Raw genomic sequence first — 15,000 nt, forward strand, 5'->3', positions numbered from 1 at the left:
GTGCATAAAGGATAATGACACTGTCTCTCTCTCTCTCTCTCTCTTCTTTCTCTCGCCCTCTTCCTCCTCCTCTTCCTCAGATGTGTCCTCACACATCAACAAAGTGCTCAGTCACCCCACGTTGCCCATCACCATCACTGCCCAGGAAGACAGACACATCCGTTTCTACGACAACAACACAGGTACGGCACACCAGCAGGGCCACACAGTGCCGTCCACAGCCCTCCTCCCCCCCCCCCCCCTCAGATATTGGATATATTGGATATTTACTAATTTTTTTATTAATTAAGATCAATTTCCAAAGGATAGTTTTATATTCTTCTCTATAGTCAACTTTAGCATGTATTCCAATACTAATGGAGGGCACTGTAACTAGCCTAGCCACACTGTAACTATAACCATAGCCGTAGAAAGCTAAAGTTTGAAGCATCGGTCTAACTCATAAGAGTGAAGATGTCCACACCACAACACACAGTGCAGGGGCCTGCCATTTGAATAGGACCACACTGGTTTCAGGTCACCAATCATGTGGTCATGTTCACACACTTAAACCACATTTCACCATTGTGATCTCCAAATGTACAGTAGATATGTGCTCAGTTTACATTTTGTCTAAAACGACTCGCAAAGACATCAATACAAATTACATTAACATTAAAAGTAAGTTTATATTAAAAATCAAAGTAGTATGTATGGTTACCGTATGTGTGGTTTTAGGAGTTATATTAATTTATGTGTGGTATGGTGAAGTGAGTGAGACTAGGGACTAGTGTAAGACTGACGGCAGCCATTTTGTAAAGCTTGTGTCTCCTGCTGTTGCAGGTAAGCTCATCCACTCGATGGTGGCCCACCTGGACGCAGTGACCAGTCTGGCAGTGGACCCCAATGGCCTGTACCTCATGTCCGGCAGTAAGTCACCAAGGACACTCCATCTGTGTGTGTGTGTGTCTGTGTGTCTGTGTCTCATGTCCGGCAGTAAGTCACCAAGGACTTTTCACTTGTGATTTTTATCTGTTCTGATAAGCAAGTTGTCCTACTGCCCATTTATTCTTCAAACAGAAACAGCAGATGGTGCTCTCTCTCTCTCTCTTTCTCTCTGTCTCTAGCTCCCTCTCTATCTATCTAAAACACACACACCACTTCTTTCAACCATTTTCTTCTCTTCAAATATTCATTCCTCTCTCTTTCTATTTTTCTCTCTATTTCTCTCTCCATCTCTTTTTCTGTCAATCATTGTTTTCTATCCAGTGCTCATTCCTCCTCGCTCTCTCTCTCTCTCTCTCTCTCTCTCTCTCCCCTCTCTCTGTCTCTCTCTCTCTCTCTCTCTGTCTCTCTCTCTCCTCTCTCCCTCTCTCTCTCCCACTCCTCTCTCTCTCTCTCTCTCTCTCTCTCTCTGTCTCTCTCTCTCTCTCTTTCTCTCTCTCCCTCTCTCTCTCGCTCTCTCTGTCTCTCTCTCTCTCTCTCTCCCCCACTCCTTCTCTCTCTCTCTCTCTCTCTCTCTCTCCAGTTGAATAATGGCTTGGCTGTAGCTAGCTAATGCGTTTGGGTAATTGGCTCCTTGGCGGCCCACTGCACCACTCGAGTGCCCCTCCAGCCGCAGCAGTATAATGCACCTGTGACTAAAGGAGGACTTATTTTTACCCGCTGGCTATGGAGGATTAAGTAGATGAAAAGAATACAATTGCACAATTTTATTTCAGACAGAGCTGCAGCTAAAGATTGTTTTTATGGTCTGTTGTTAATCTGTTGATTTTGTTTTTCCTGATTTGATCAATTTGTTGCTTAATCAATATATTGTAAAAACATTTAATCTGAAAAACAAAAAAAACAAAAAAAAAATACCCTCTGTCTAAATTTATTTCTATAGAGAAGTAAGTAGAAACTATTTAAACTGCAGTCAGAGAAATGTAAGGTTGATTTATTTCAGAAATTACTCAACCCAAAAAAAGCAATTACCAAAATAACTGCTGATTTAATTTAATATTTGACAGATAATAAAGTAATTGATTTATATTAAAATAAGCAAAATACGTTTTTTGGACGATTGGATCAGATTAGATTCAGATTATTATTGTTTGTTCAACATATGCAAATGTAACAATACAAAATGATTGCAAATAAACAAAATAATGGTACTTGAAGAACGTTTCATTTTTAGGCCTGGCAAATCAGAGCAACTCCCCTGATTGTGAAAACGACCCAAATAAAACACCATGAATGACTGACTAATGAAACACAAACACAAACTGCACATAGTTGAGATGTTTTGAAGAAATCCAAGGCACTCTGATTTAATTAAAAGCTTTTTAATGAAGACGAAGAGCTAGTTCATAGTCGAACATTTTGCCAACATGTTTCGGCCTGCAGTGGCCTTCATCAGGGCTGCACATACTCACTACCCCCTCTGCCCCCCCCCCCCCCTCCCCCTCTGCCCCCCCCCCCCCCCCCCCCCCCAAAAAGGTCACGACTGCTCGGTGCGGCTGTGGAACATGGACAGCAAGACGTGCATCCAGGAGTTCACGGCGCACCGCAAGAAGGAGGAGGAGTCCATCCACGCCGTGGCGTTCCACCCCACCAAGTGCTTCATCGGGAGCGCCGGGGCCGACGCCCTCGCCAAAGTCTTCGTATGACCGCGCACACACACACACACACACACACACACACACACACACACCTCTGCTGAGGACCGGCTGCTGGGCGGCTCCAGGGGACGAGGTGGAGGACTGGCTCAGCGGTCAGACAGGACTGGACTGAAGGGGAGTGGAGTGAGTGGGACGCGCAGCTGAAGACGCCTTCACATGTCGACACACACACACACACACACACAGGCATCTACACACACACACATGCATACATACACACACACACACACACACACACACACACACACACACACACACACACACACACACAGGCATACATACATACATGCACACATATACACACACACACACATACTGGCATTTATGCCTTTTTACACTCCATGTCCTTTCGTGTTTGAATTTCATCTGACACACACACACACACATGCACGCACACACACACACACACACCTCATCCAGGCAGGCCTGGTAGGCTCAGTGGATTCTGAACTCTTTCTCCTCCTCAAGTCAGCAGAGACCCTGCTCAGACTCACACCCTCATGCATGGACTCCAGGCTCGGATGATGCATGTGTGTGTGTGTGTGTGTGTGTGTGTGTGTTTGAGATGCCATCTTTCATCTCTCTCTCTCTCTCTCTCTCTCTCTCTCTCTCTCTCTCTCTCTCTCTTTCTCTCTTTCTCTATCTCTCTCTTCCTCTCACACACACACTGAAGGTGTTCTGGGACAGAATACATGATAAGCAAACGTATGGACACTCCTATATACACACAAACACGCCACACACACACACACCCACACACACACACACACACACACACACCACACACACCACACACACACCCACACACACCACACACACACCACACACACACACACACACACACACACACACACACACACACACACACACACACACACACACACACACACACACACACACACACACACACACACACACACACACAGGTCTCCTCCTGTTTCTCTCCTGTTTAGTAGCCTCACCCAGCGGGGTAGAGGCTGAGGCCGGACTGGCATTGTCTTAACAACTTCTCCACCTCATGATGAGTCCCAGGTTGCCCACTTCCTGTTTGTTTGTTTGTTTGTTTGTTTGTTTGTTTGTTACTTTGTTCATAGATGCTATAGTCTATGTCCATACCACCAACACCATGGAATCTTGGAGATCTTTGGTACTCTCAGACCCCAAGACTTACTGTGCCCAGTCCGATCTGCTTGGGCTGGTGGTGATTTGGCAGTGCTGGTGGTGGTTTGGCGGTGGTGGGGGTATTTGTGTGATGTTTTATGACTTACGTGCCTTCGCATCACAGCTGTGTCCCATGAATCCATTGGTGGGCTCATAGAAATGTCTCTTTTTAATTTATTTTATTATTTTTTTATTATTATTATTATTTCAAAAAGGCTCCCTCAAATATGCTTAAATACAATTTGCATATGAAGACGATTGACAGCTAAACATACATTTCGACGTGGATATTTGACAACAGCAACAAAAAAAACCCACAAAACTTCTGTCTTCTCTGTATCATCTGCAGATGTTTTTACACAATTACATTTACATATGTGAGATGCCGTCAAAAGGGAGCATGTGCACGACTGATATATACATGACTTAACATAAGTCGCTAAGCGGTTCGACCGATCCTTTCCTACCTAACCAGTCAGAGACTCTTGATTGACCTCTACTTTGCTAAAAGCAGCTTGTTAAACAAAAATGCCACCACTCACGTACAGTTCTAGTCCCAAAACTTGATTTTGGATGAACTGCCTTTTAAGTTTTCTTTTTTTCAGTCATGCAGGATGTTTTATTTTTCTATTTTCTTAGATGCTTATTGAATTTTGAAGGATGCTTTCTGCACTTTGCGTTGATGTACATTTCCCTACGTTAGCTACTTCAGCCAAAAACAAAAACACACATCAAGTCGTTTCACCAGTCGACAGCTCCCACTCAAGGCTTCAAGCTGCTGAATTCTGTTCTTTGATTCAACACTTCTTTGCTGACATTGACGTTACGGTCTGCTGTCTCCAGAGAAGGAAGTCTTATGGAGGATAAAATGATGTCTCGATGTCCTTTCGTTTTACTTTTGGTCTTAACTCTTAGAATCCATTGCACTTATGAGGTGCACTCATAAAGAAGAACAAACGTAAACCCTTGACTTAAAAGGGAATGGTTTAGTTTCTATATGTTCTATATTAAATAATTATTTTGAAAAGTATATATATTTTCTAATAACTATAATTGGGTTGTGATTGTTTTTATTTGTGTTGATGTTTTTGTTTCTGTGATTTTACTTGAAAACGAGGTGTCAGTCCTCTTTAAGGCCTATAACTACTCACTCCAAAGATGGAGTGCTGTCTTATCAAGACTCGTCTTCTGGAATGCCTTCACGGGGAGTTAGGCTGAGCGATCAAACTTACTTAATATGGCTGTCAAAAATTCACTCCACTCACTTTTTTTTGTCTTGTTGGTTTTACTTCCAGATTTTGCTTGACAGTCAGCAGTTTTGGAAGCAAAATCTGGATGTCAGACGTATAAGGCATTTTCTATCAACTTTGTTTTTTTTTTTGCTAGAATATCTTTTCCGGTTACAGTTCTGTAAAAAAAGAGAGAAAAAGTTGATTTTCTTTCTTTCTTTTTTTTCCATACTCAAGGCTCTTAACTATGCTGATATATCAGCATGAAGGAAAAATCTATGGCTGTCTACCAAATTCAGTGATCTTGAAATGTGTGGTTTTGAAGCCTCTATACACTACAAGTTCAAGGCAAAGTGAAATAACTGACTTTAAAAGTGTATGCTTGTGAACGCTACAATAGGAAGTCATTTTCACGTGATTTCTTTGATTAGGTCGTGGTAGTCATTTCTAGTCAAGAACGTGAAATAGGCTATCCAATAGAATATGTATAGTTCAACAGAAACATCTATTTATAACTTCAAGAAAACGATGTACATTGAATCGTGACTATATATATATTTTTATTATTATTTGACGTGTGATGGAGTCAGTTTAGTTCACTATAATGTTGCGCTTGTAGTGATTAAAAACATGCAAGTTTCAGTGACCTCTCATTACTAATTAACACCTGGGATGATAGCTCCCTCTGCTGGTCAGAAAGGGGAAGCGTAAACGACAGGAGTGGTGATGTGCTTTGCTCTGATAGTAGATACAGTTCAATGTTATTGACCGAGTCTTTTTAACCAAGTGTGTTTATCGCTTGCGGATGTTTTGAAGTGACGCACAGAAATGGTAGGCCTACTGATGAACCCAGTTCAGAGAATTGTTATCGAGGGAAAGTAACTGATATGTGTGTGTGTGTGTGTGTATGTGTATAAATATATATACACACAAGAGCAAAAAGGGTCTCTCTCTAAAGTCACTTTGGAAGTTTTGACTGGTGGTGTTGCATGCAAGCACTACAGACATATTCAGACAGGTTTGTGTACAGATAACAATTTAACTAAGGATTCAGTTCAGCAACTAACAAACATCTGGTGTAGTCCCAGATATGCATCTAAAGGGAAGGTCAGTATGCTTTTTTTGTAATTCATGGTCGTGTAGAAAGTTCAGGGAGACCATGTCAAGTTGGGTCAAAAAGAAAAAAAAAGATTTTTTGTGTACATATTTTATTGTAATAATAATTGTTATTATAGTGTCTTCTTTTTCATCATTATGTATTATGCTCTTTTTTCTGAGACGGGAGAGTGACATTTATCGATAACAACAATAAAAAGAATATGTTGTATTTCCGTGATACTGTCTGCTCTGTTTGAAGGGGAGGGTTCTCAGACTATTTTGTAAAATACACCAATGCTGATCTCACAGCTGTTGATGGTGTTCATTATGATACTCATATATTCATGATTATCATAATGTACTGTGTATATATTAGGTTATCCGTTATTTTGAGTCTGTATGTTAAAGGAGACATGGAATGGAAACCATTTTTGTCTTGGTTTTTCATGAATTAGGAGATGTTGTGCATAAACAAAGAGCTATCGTGAACATGAGGCATGGTTGTGCCCTCCTTCATATGAAAATCTTGAACTAGAAAAGATTGTGATGTCAGACTAGCTGTTATTTCGAGTCTGTATGTTAGTCTATCTCTATGTTTATGTTTTCATAGCAAGTTCACTGTAGGTTGTGCAGTGCAACATGTCATAGAACTGCCCTGTTGTGTAGTGTGACTGTCGTGGTAGTAACACATTATGACCACAGGGTGCCGCTAGAATCAAATATTCAAATATTTATCAAAATAGTTTTTATCAAAATAGTCCTTAAGTTTCCAAATTTATGCAGATTTCTTTTAGAGGCCTTTACGGTAGAAGTTATTTTATTTCACAGGTTTTAAAGAGTATTTTACTCAGGTTGTCGGGTCAGTCAAAGTGACCTCACGTCACAAACCACTCGCACACCCCCCTTTTGAATTTCTTCTTAAATTAAGACTAAGTGGCCAGGCAAATCCTCAAGGTAAAAAGATATGATAATAATATATCATTAGACGTATAAGACTTTCTCCTTTCACTGACCCAGTCACACTCACTCGTCCTAGCACCTAGTTAAAACGGCACATTAATAGCCTACTTTCTGACTCCATGCATGCATGTAGCAGGCTATAATTATCACCTTCAAACATGCTCATGTGTCTTTTAGAATTAATTATGCGGATACCATAATTGCACGTGCAGGGACGGACGTCTACAGAAATGGAAGCATCACGAGGTCCCCTGTAATGATAGACCTGTCCGTTTGTTCGTTCTGTGGAATTGATCTAATTTGGCCTGCGACAGTGACCTCGGCCGTATCCCTCGAGTCGGAAAGACGCTTCTGTCGCCTATGGAGGCCAGAGGACCTTAGAGGGCGACACGTGATCGACTTTCACAAAATGGCCCCTATGACCTGCAGCAAAGGACTGGTGCTCACTTGAGCTGGTGTTTGTGTGGGAGGAGAGAGCACACGTGCGCGCACACACACACACACACACACACACACACACACACACACACATACACTACATCTCTATGCTTCATGCTCTCAAGAAACCACTTTTCTAAAGTCTACTTCAGCTGCATTCACAGCAAAGAAAGGTAAGGCCTGAGGTGTGATGTGGGCTCTAAAGACTTATTATAATGACTACAGCAATATGGGGATATGCAAAGTTTGAAAAATAAACGAAACAAGTAATGTCTTACTTGTGATGCCTTGAGCATAATTGAGGGCTTGAATAGTCAATGGGGTATTAGGCCATCCCCATGTTTTCTCGCTGTCATATTTAGAACTCCACAGCCTGAAGGCATCACTTAGTTTTTTATATGCATGCAACATTTGATTAGCATTTTTGACCATAGAGCTTTTAAAACCGAAGGAAGCACTTAACTCTTAACAGCAGCATATGTCCTCATATTCACTAATGCCTTTCAAGCATCTCACACACTCCTTAGCTCCAATTTTACACGTCTTGCGTAACGTAGACCTCCTCAGTGACAGTGACGTCTCCTAGATCACGAGTGACCGTGCCTGGCACGCCAGGGCCAAGACCGGGCCAAGTCAGTGCTCCTCAGACCGCACTAATAAGGCGCTGTCTGGGATAGCAGCTCCCAAGTGGATCAGCCTGTGGCCTTCGGTCTCAATCCCCCAGTCATATCTCTGATTGACCTGGAGCCTGACACGCTAATGCCTCTCCTGTTAGCCAGGGCCCAAGGCTCTTTTTGTGTGTGTGTGTGTGTGTGTGTGTGTGTCCTAGTTCTAAAGCCTGGGTGGGTTTATCACCGTCAGTGAGTTGGTTAAGTTTGGGCGATATTGTGCTTTCATAAGACATAGATTAGCTTACATGTAGCTGATTAGCCTTTTATAGACCGTTATTATGACATGATATAATGGCTAATATCAGGTGGTTTATAGTTAAGCAAGTTATGTATTATGCATTGTCGTCATTCAAATTCAGTGTGCCTTTCGGTGAATTTTTTTTTATAAATAAAAAATAAAGGTGTTTTTAATTTAGTCACTCTTTTTAGTAAGATGTCCTTGTATTGCATATATTGTTGTGCTCTAGTGGTCTAGACTGTCATCATTACATCATTGGGAGCAACAGCGGAGCTTCATCCCGTGTTGCCCTTGAGCAGTATGTCCTCGAAAGGCCTCGTAGTAGCGCTGTGCTGCTTCACATTCTGTCACTACGAGTTTGTCCCTTTAGGCCGCGGAGACCATTACCGAGGCAGTTTGCTCGTAAACTAGGAGTTTGTCCTTGAAGGCAAGACATGAGCCTAGATGATGCAATATAGGGAACACTGTCTGTTTGAGGAAGTTAAAGGTACAGTCCATATACCAGCATTAGGCCGGCTAGACGCTGCCTGATCTGCCAGCGATTTGGATTTCGCCCAGCAGCTCAGGCTGGAAACCTGCACATCTATCTCTCCTGCTTCCTGTACACATCTTCTGGGTCCAATCACAAACTAGCTTACCCAAAAGGATTTGATTGATCACGCCACTTGTGCAGTAGAAATAAAGCGCACACTCCCCAGACTAATGCTCAATGTTAAAAGATTAAGCTTAGTATGGTGATAGCCAGACTACAGCAGCAGCAAACTCTTCCTCACAATCCTCTTATTGTTGTCTGTTTCTTTGTACCAGCACTCTGGTCTTCGCACGGCCCCTGCTGATTGGCTTAGATGAAACCACATGCGACCAATCAACACCTTGATTCCCAATCACCAAAGGGAGGGGTCCAATTTGATTGGTTGTTTAGTATCAGTGATCAACAAGTATCTACAACCTTCCATCAGAATGATGGACTGTATCATTAAGTGAAAGGGCAAAAAAAATGACCTCAATATACCAACAACGAAATGACAAAACACAGGGTGACCACGAAAGCCAGAAGTAGACGTTCAGGTCCAAAGTAACTGACCCTGGCTGTAACTGGCCGACACCACCGCTGAGAAGTCTCTGGGTCGTTCGTTTAAAAGAGCTGCCATTGATTTCCGGCAAAAGGTTGTTTACGTTTGAGCTCAACAGTAGATCTAATTACACGCCTCCCATCTGTGCGCCTCAGAGAACAGGTCAGTTGGCTGGAATAGAGTCTGCCTGGGTCCCAACTACACAGTTCGATTCCCATTTACTGAGCCATTGGCATGGAGCACTTGATATTTGTGTCCCTTTGCGTCAATATCCAACGCCTTTTAGCGAGGAACAGATTCAGCATGATCCTATCCAATCAACAACCTTAGCTTGTTATTTATCATTATTTAGCATTTATTGATTATTCTATGTATTTATTCATTTTCAGATAACAAACACTGATTTTATTAAAAACCTAATCCATTATTGCCAACAAAATAGAATGGGGTTTCGTAACATATTTCATATTGTACCTTTTACCTGTGCCTTTCCATTATCATTGCATGGCAACTAGAAACAGAAAAGAGAGAGCAGGAGGAATGAAGGAACGGAGACCAAGGCATATTTATTCTCCTCACAACACACCTGACCATATACAATCTGCAAGGATGTTATTTACAACCACATAGAAAAAGATTTACAGCCTGAAACTGAGTCACATAGAAAAGGGGAGCGGAATATAAACGTACACTTTTTTTGTTGTTGCTTTACAAAAATAATGTTCTTTCTTTTCACCTACAGCTGTTAGGTAATCGCTTTCAATAATACAATACATATATTGTGAAATACATGTAAAAAATAGATCACATAAAAGAATTAACCACAATTAAAACAAAACACATTAACTTAAGGAAAGGTAGCTTTCGTTGATAAAAATGGAAATGATTCTAGATGTTCCGTGTTTTTTGAGGGAACCGTGACGAGTGTTTTTTTCTTCCCACATTTTAAATCATACTTCACGTTTTAATGTCAAATTTCAGGAGAAGGAAAGAAGTAGGCAACTAATACACCACATATTCCACCTCCCTATCAAAACCCGGAGGGGTAGGAAAATACATACATACAGTATATACATACATACATACATACATACATATTTTTGTACATACGTACATGTATACATACATACATACATACATACATGCATACGTACATTTACATACATACATACATACGTACGCACGCCTTTACAGTCTGTCTATCTCGTACCCGGGCGACTCCGAGTGCGGGAAGTCGATGACGAAGACGGGCGGGTCCTCCTCGGGGGCCTGCGGCGGGGTCCTGGGCGTGCTGCCCACCCCCGAGTCCGGGCTGGGCGTCGGGTACGGCGCTCCGCCCTTCTCCTTCCTCTCCGCGGCCGGCCTCGCCTCCCCCCCCTTCTCCCCCCCCTGCTCCCTCCGCCGATTGTTCCCACCTCCTCCTCCTCTTCCTCCTCCTCCTCCTCCTCCTCCTCCTCCTCCTCCTCCGCCCTCCTTGCCCTTGAGGTTCTTGAAGCGCTTGAGCTTGACGGAGTCCTTGCCCTCGCCGCCGCCGCCGGCGCAGGGCAGCAGGACGCCCACGTCCTTGCGGAACTTGGCGCTCAGGCCGAAGTAGATGAGCGGGTTGTAGAAGCTGGCCGACTTGGCGAAGAGGCGCGTGAAGATGCTGGTGAGGCTGGGCACGTGGAAGCCCCACGCCGACCACATGGAGACCACGGCGTACGGCGACCACGCCAGGATGAACGCCGTGCAGATCACGATGGAGACCTGCGCGCGCCGGGAGGGGAGACGGTTGCCCGGGCAACAGAGGCGAGAGGCGGGAGGGGGGATGAGGGAGGTGAACACGAGGGCGAAAGGTGAATGTCGGGTCAGGTGATGGAAGGAAGAGAAAGAGTGACAGTGAGGTGCAAACAGTAAATGGATAGAATAGAGAAAGGAATAGAGCAATCATGTATAGGGGAGCGCAGGTGAGAAACAGGTGAGCAGGTGAGGGTCAGGTGATGGAGACGATGATGGTGGGGAGGAAGGGTTGCATTAGAGAGATGGAATGAAGAGGCAGGAGGAAGAGAAAGAGCGACAGTGAGGTGCAAACACAGTAAATGGATAGAATAGAGAGAACATAATGAAAGGAATAGAGCAATCATGTATAGGGGAGGGCAGATGAGAAAGAGGTGAGCAGGTGACGGTCAGGTATGGAGAAGCAAGAGGATGATTATGAGGAAGGTACATTACATTACATTCCATAGAATGGAGAGATGAAAAGAGCACAGAGTTGAAGAGCAAGAGAATAGTAAACAGAGATGGGTTTTATAGAGAGAAAGAGATGAAAGGAACACCGAGGTGAAGATAGTCGTGAAGATTGTGAAGATTAAGAGAAAGGGGAAGTTTATGGATGAGGAGAAGGAGGAGGGGATTGGGGGGGATGTTGAAAGAGACCATCAGAAAGAAGGAAAGAGAGAGAGGGAGAAAGAGTCACAACCTTTATGTGGCAGTTAGAATGGTTTACAGTGCCATGACTCACAGCAAATGCAATAACGGTGGCGATCCGCCTCTTAGTATCGCTCCACTTCCTTAGCCTCCAGCACTGATGTGTTATCTCAATGGAGCCCCCCCTCTGGGGCTAATACAATAGATTCAGCTCAACTGGGAGCACCCTCAGGGCTATGCTGCCCTTCTGCAGCAGCTCAGTCATCATCTTATGGCATTCTTCTCTAGAAAGTTCCTCATGGATGAGTCCTCTACCGTCTAAAAACCTGTACTCTAGTCTCTCCTCACGACAGTCATTAGCACACATTATTAGCATCTTGGCTATCGATCATACTTCACTACAGTGTGAGGCTGAGAGAGAGAGAGAGAGAGAGTGTGTGTGCGTGTGTGCGTGTGTGCGTGTGTGCGCAAAAGTGAGAGAGAATAGAGTTAGCTATGATTATTACACTCGGAGGCAATGGTCTGTTTTATTTCACCATCTCTCAGTGAGGCAAGTGAAATGGAGCTCACCGGAATCTGTTGGTGTTCAAAATCAAAGGCTCCTGACTCACTCTTTTATGTTTATTTTTATTACAGGTTTTTGGGGGTGAGGCGCAACACTAAAAGATGCTAATCATACAGGAGTAACAACAACACAGAAGTACTAGTGCGTTCATGCGGCTGGGAAGTGGGAATGTTCCCACTTCTAAACTCCCCACTTCCGAAATGAGAGCGTTCACTACAGTACTGTATGTTGAGTGACATCTAAACATTCTCCTAGGAGCTCTCTTTAAGTCCCCGCTTCAAACTGGGAAAGTTCCCATTTCAGGTGTGACGTGCATCTCCTAAACACTCTAGAACTCTCCCACTTCCCAGTTGCTCATGAACGCACCACTTAGATTTTAGTCAAGTAGAAAGTAGGAAGCGGGAACACTCACGATGGTGACGTCCCTCTCGATCTTGCGCTGGCGGTCGGAGATGTCGCCCTCGGAGGCCATGGCGTTGCCGCGCTTGACCGTCTTGATGATGGACACGTAGGAGAAGAGCATGACCATGACGGGGATGAAGAAGCAGAAGATCAGGATGGAGATGATGTAGGACTTGTGGATGGTGGAGTAGTTGGCCTTGGCCCAGTCGATCTCACACGTCCCGTAGCCTCGGTCTGGAGGAGGAGGGGTTGGAATAGCAGCAAATTAGAGGTAAAACGGCATTTAAAGGGACACTTCACCGATTAGCATTAAGCTTTGTATCTTTAGAAAACCAGTCATGTTTTTTAATGGTCGTGCATCATTCCCTCAGTTTGCCTTGAGATGGGAGAAATATGGATTTCAGTGAAACCCATGAATAGGACTTCCTGCTTTCAATGATGTTAAATGATGATTTTTACATCATTGAAAGCAGGAAGTCCAACATTGAAATCCGTATTTCTCCCATCTCAAGGCAAACTGAGGGAATGATGCACGACCATTCAAAAACATGACTGGTTTTCTAAAGATACAAAGCTTAATGCTAATCGGTGAAGTGTCCCTTTAAAGACGGCAAACCAGATATTTGGAGCCCTGTTCTGTGTCACCTCTTGTCTATCTCTAGCTGCATGATGATCCCTGGTGAGGCTATTAAAAGACCATTCTTATGCTCTCCGCCACGATGACACCACTGCTGTGGTCAGAGCGATGACCTGCCACTGCTGTGAGTCAGTGACGACGACGACGACGACGACGAAGGCAACAACGCGATCATCTCGATGACCGATCTCCTTTTCCGGTCGCCGTCGGTGAGTAAAGACGCCACTCTCTGGACCCTGGGCTGGACAGGGCATCCGTGTAGAGCCCAGTGAGTTACGGTCCAGCTGGTTAGAGCATCAGTGACTCACCCGCACCAGGGGACTGTGATGAGCTACTGTATGTGGGATGTTATTGTTTATTATATGAGGTGTGCTGGCGCTCCGGCTTAGTAACCTATTACTCTCATTCACAAGGCACTGTGGAGGGATTAGCTCACGATTAATGGGATTTGTTATTGTTTATTTTTGCTATTGTTTTTTGTTATGATGGGTTTTTTTATTGATCGTTCCTCTGCGATGTGAATCAGCTTGTGTGATGTGAGACCTTGTGACGCAACACCACAGTGATCTGTAATTTAGGCTGGTTTTGTAACATAACTTACTTGTGTTATGTAATGTTTTTTTTTTTTTTTTTTTAACAAAAAAACAACAACTAGGCTTCCTTAAAAAAATGGAATTGGTGAACAGTCCAACTTCAAATCTAAAAATCTTTTTATCTTACAGTGTACACAGCATTTTTACTTTTGGTAACACTTTACTTGAAGGTATCTACATAAGAGTGACATGACTCTTAGAGGCCCACTAGAACCCCATGGAACTGCTCTAGTCCCCCGGTTCTCCACTCACCCGTGTAGCTCCCCCAGCCCAGTAGGGGCGCTGCGGACCAGAAGCAGGCTCCCATCCAGATGAACATCACTCCCATGGCAACCGTGGTGTTGGTGATGCAGTGGGCTGCAGAGGCGACAGGCAGGAGACTATTCACTCCACAAAAACTCTCCACTCACTCACCAATAAATTAAAGCAACACTAAAGCACTTTTCCTCTGTCCAAATAACAATGTCCACAGACAAAAGCAGAGTATGTTGCATGATTTTGTAAAAGTGTGATGTATTGCGACATTGAAGCAAGTCAAATTTGTAGTTTCTTATGTCTCATTCCATTCCAACTACAGAACCGCTACCTGATCTGGTAAACTTACACAGTGCGGTCGTAGCCGATAGAGGGCCGCGAAGCAAATGCACAAGTGCCGTTCACCCTGTTATGAGTTGAACCACTGAAATGATTTTGGGAACATTATTTTAAAACTCTTTAGTGATGCTTTACAAATAAAGGTGCCGGCTTCAGGCTTTCTAATAGCCATTGACTGTAATGCTGCTTGTCGCCTTCAGAAGATATAACAAAATCTCCTTCAAGCTCAAATATGAATATATGTACCTTTTTCTTTTTTTCTTTTGTAACTATATAAAATCTATATATTTTTT

General features: G+C 43.5%; 2 protein-coding genes across 2 annotated transcripts in view; one reads left to right on the forward strand and one right to left on the reverse strand.

Annotated features, from left to right (window-relative positions):
- Window positions 1–6,359, forward strand: part of strn (striatin, calmodulin binding protein) — a gene marked incomplete in the record, with an annotated part of 103,671 nt that extends 97,312 nt beyond the window's left edge. The window contains 3 exon segments of the mRNA XM_062534366.1: window positions 81–182; window positions 823–909; window positions 2,461–6,359. Of these exon segments, the coding sequence (XP_062390350.1) occupies window positions 81–182; window positions 823–909; window positions 2,461–2,630 (359 nt within the window).
- Window positions 6,360–10,698: 4,339 nt separating this feature from the next.
- The window catches only part of opn6a (opsin 6, group member a), a 16,892-nt gene continuing 12,590 nt past the window's right edge, over window positions 10,699–15,000 (reverse strand). The window contains exons 4-7 of the mRNA XM_062534377.1: window positions 14,366–14,470; window positions 12,894–13,117; window positions 10,989–11,256; window positions 10,699–10,841 (exon numbers count right to left, since the gene is read on the reverse strand). Coding sequence (XP_062390361.1) covers window positions 10,699–10,841; window positions 10,989–11,256; window positions 12,894–13,117; window positions 14,366–14,470 — 740 coding nt within the window. The remainder of the gene's footprint in view (window positions 10,842–10,988; window positions 11,257–12,893; window positions 13,118–14,365; window positions 14,471–15,000) is intronic.

Source organism: Sardina pilchardus, chromosome 1, assembly GCF_963854185.1.
Source record: "Sardina pilchardus chromosome 1, fSarPil1.1, whole genome shotgun sequence".
In the NCBI taxonomy this organism is placed as follows: Eukaryota; Metazoa; Chordata; class Actinopteri; order Clupeiformes; family Clupeidae; genus Sardina; species Sardina pilchardus.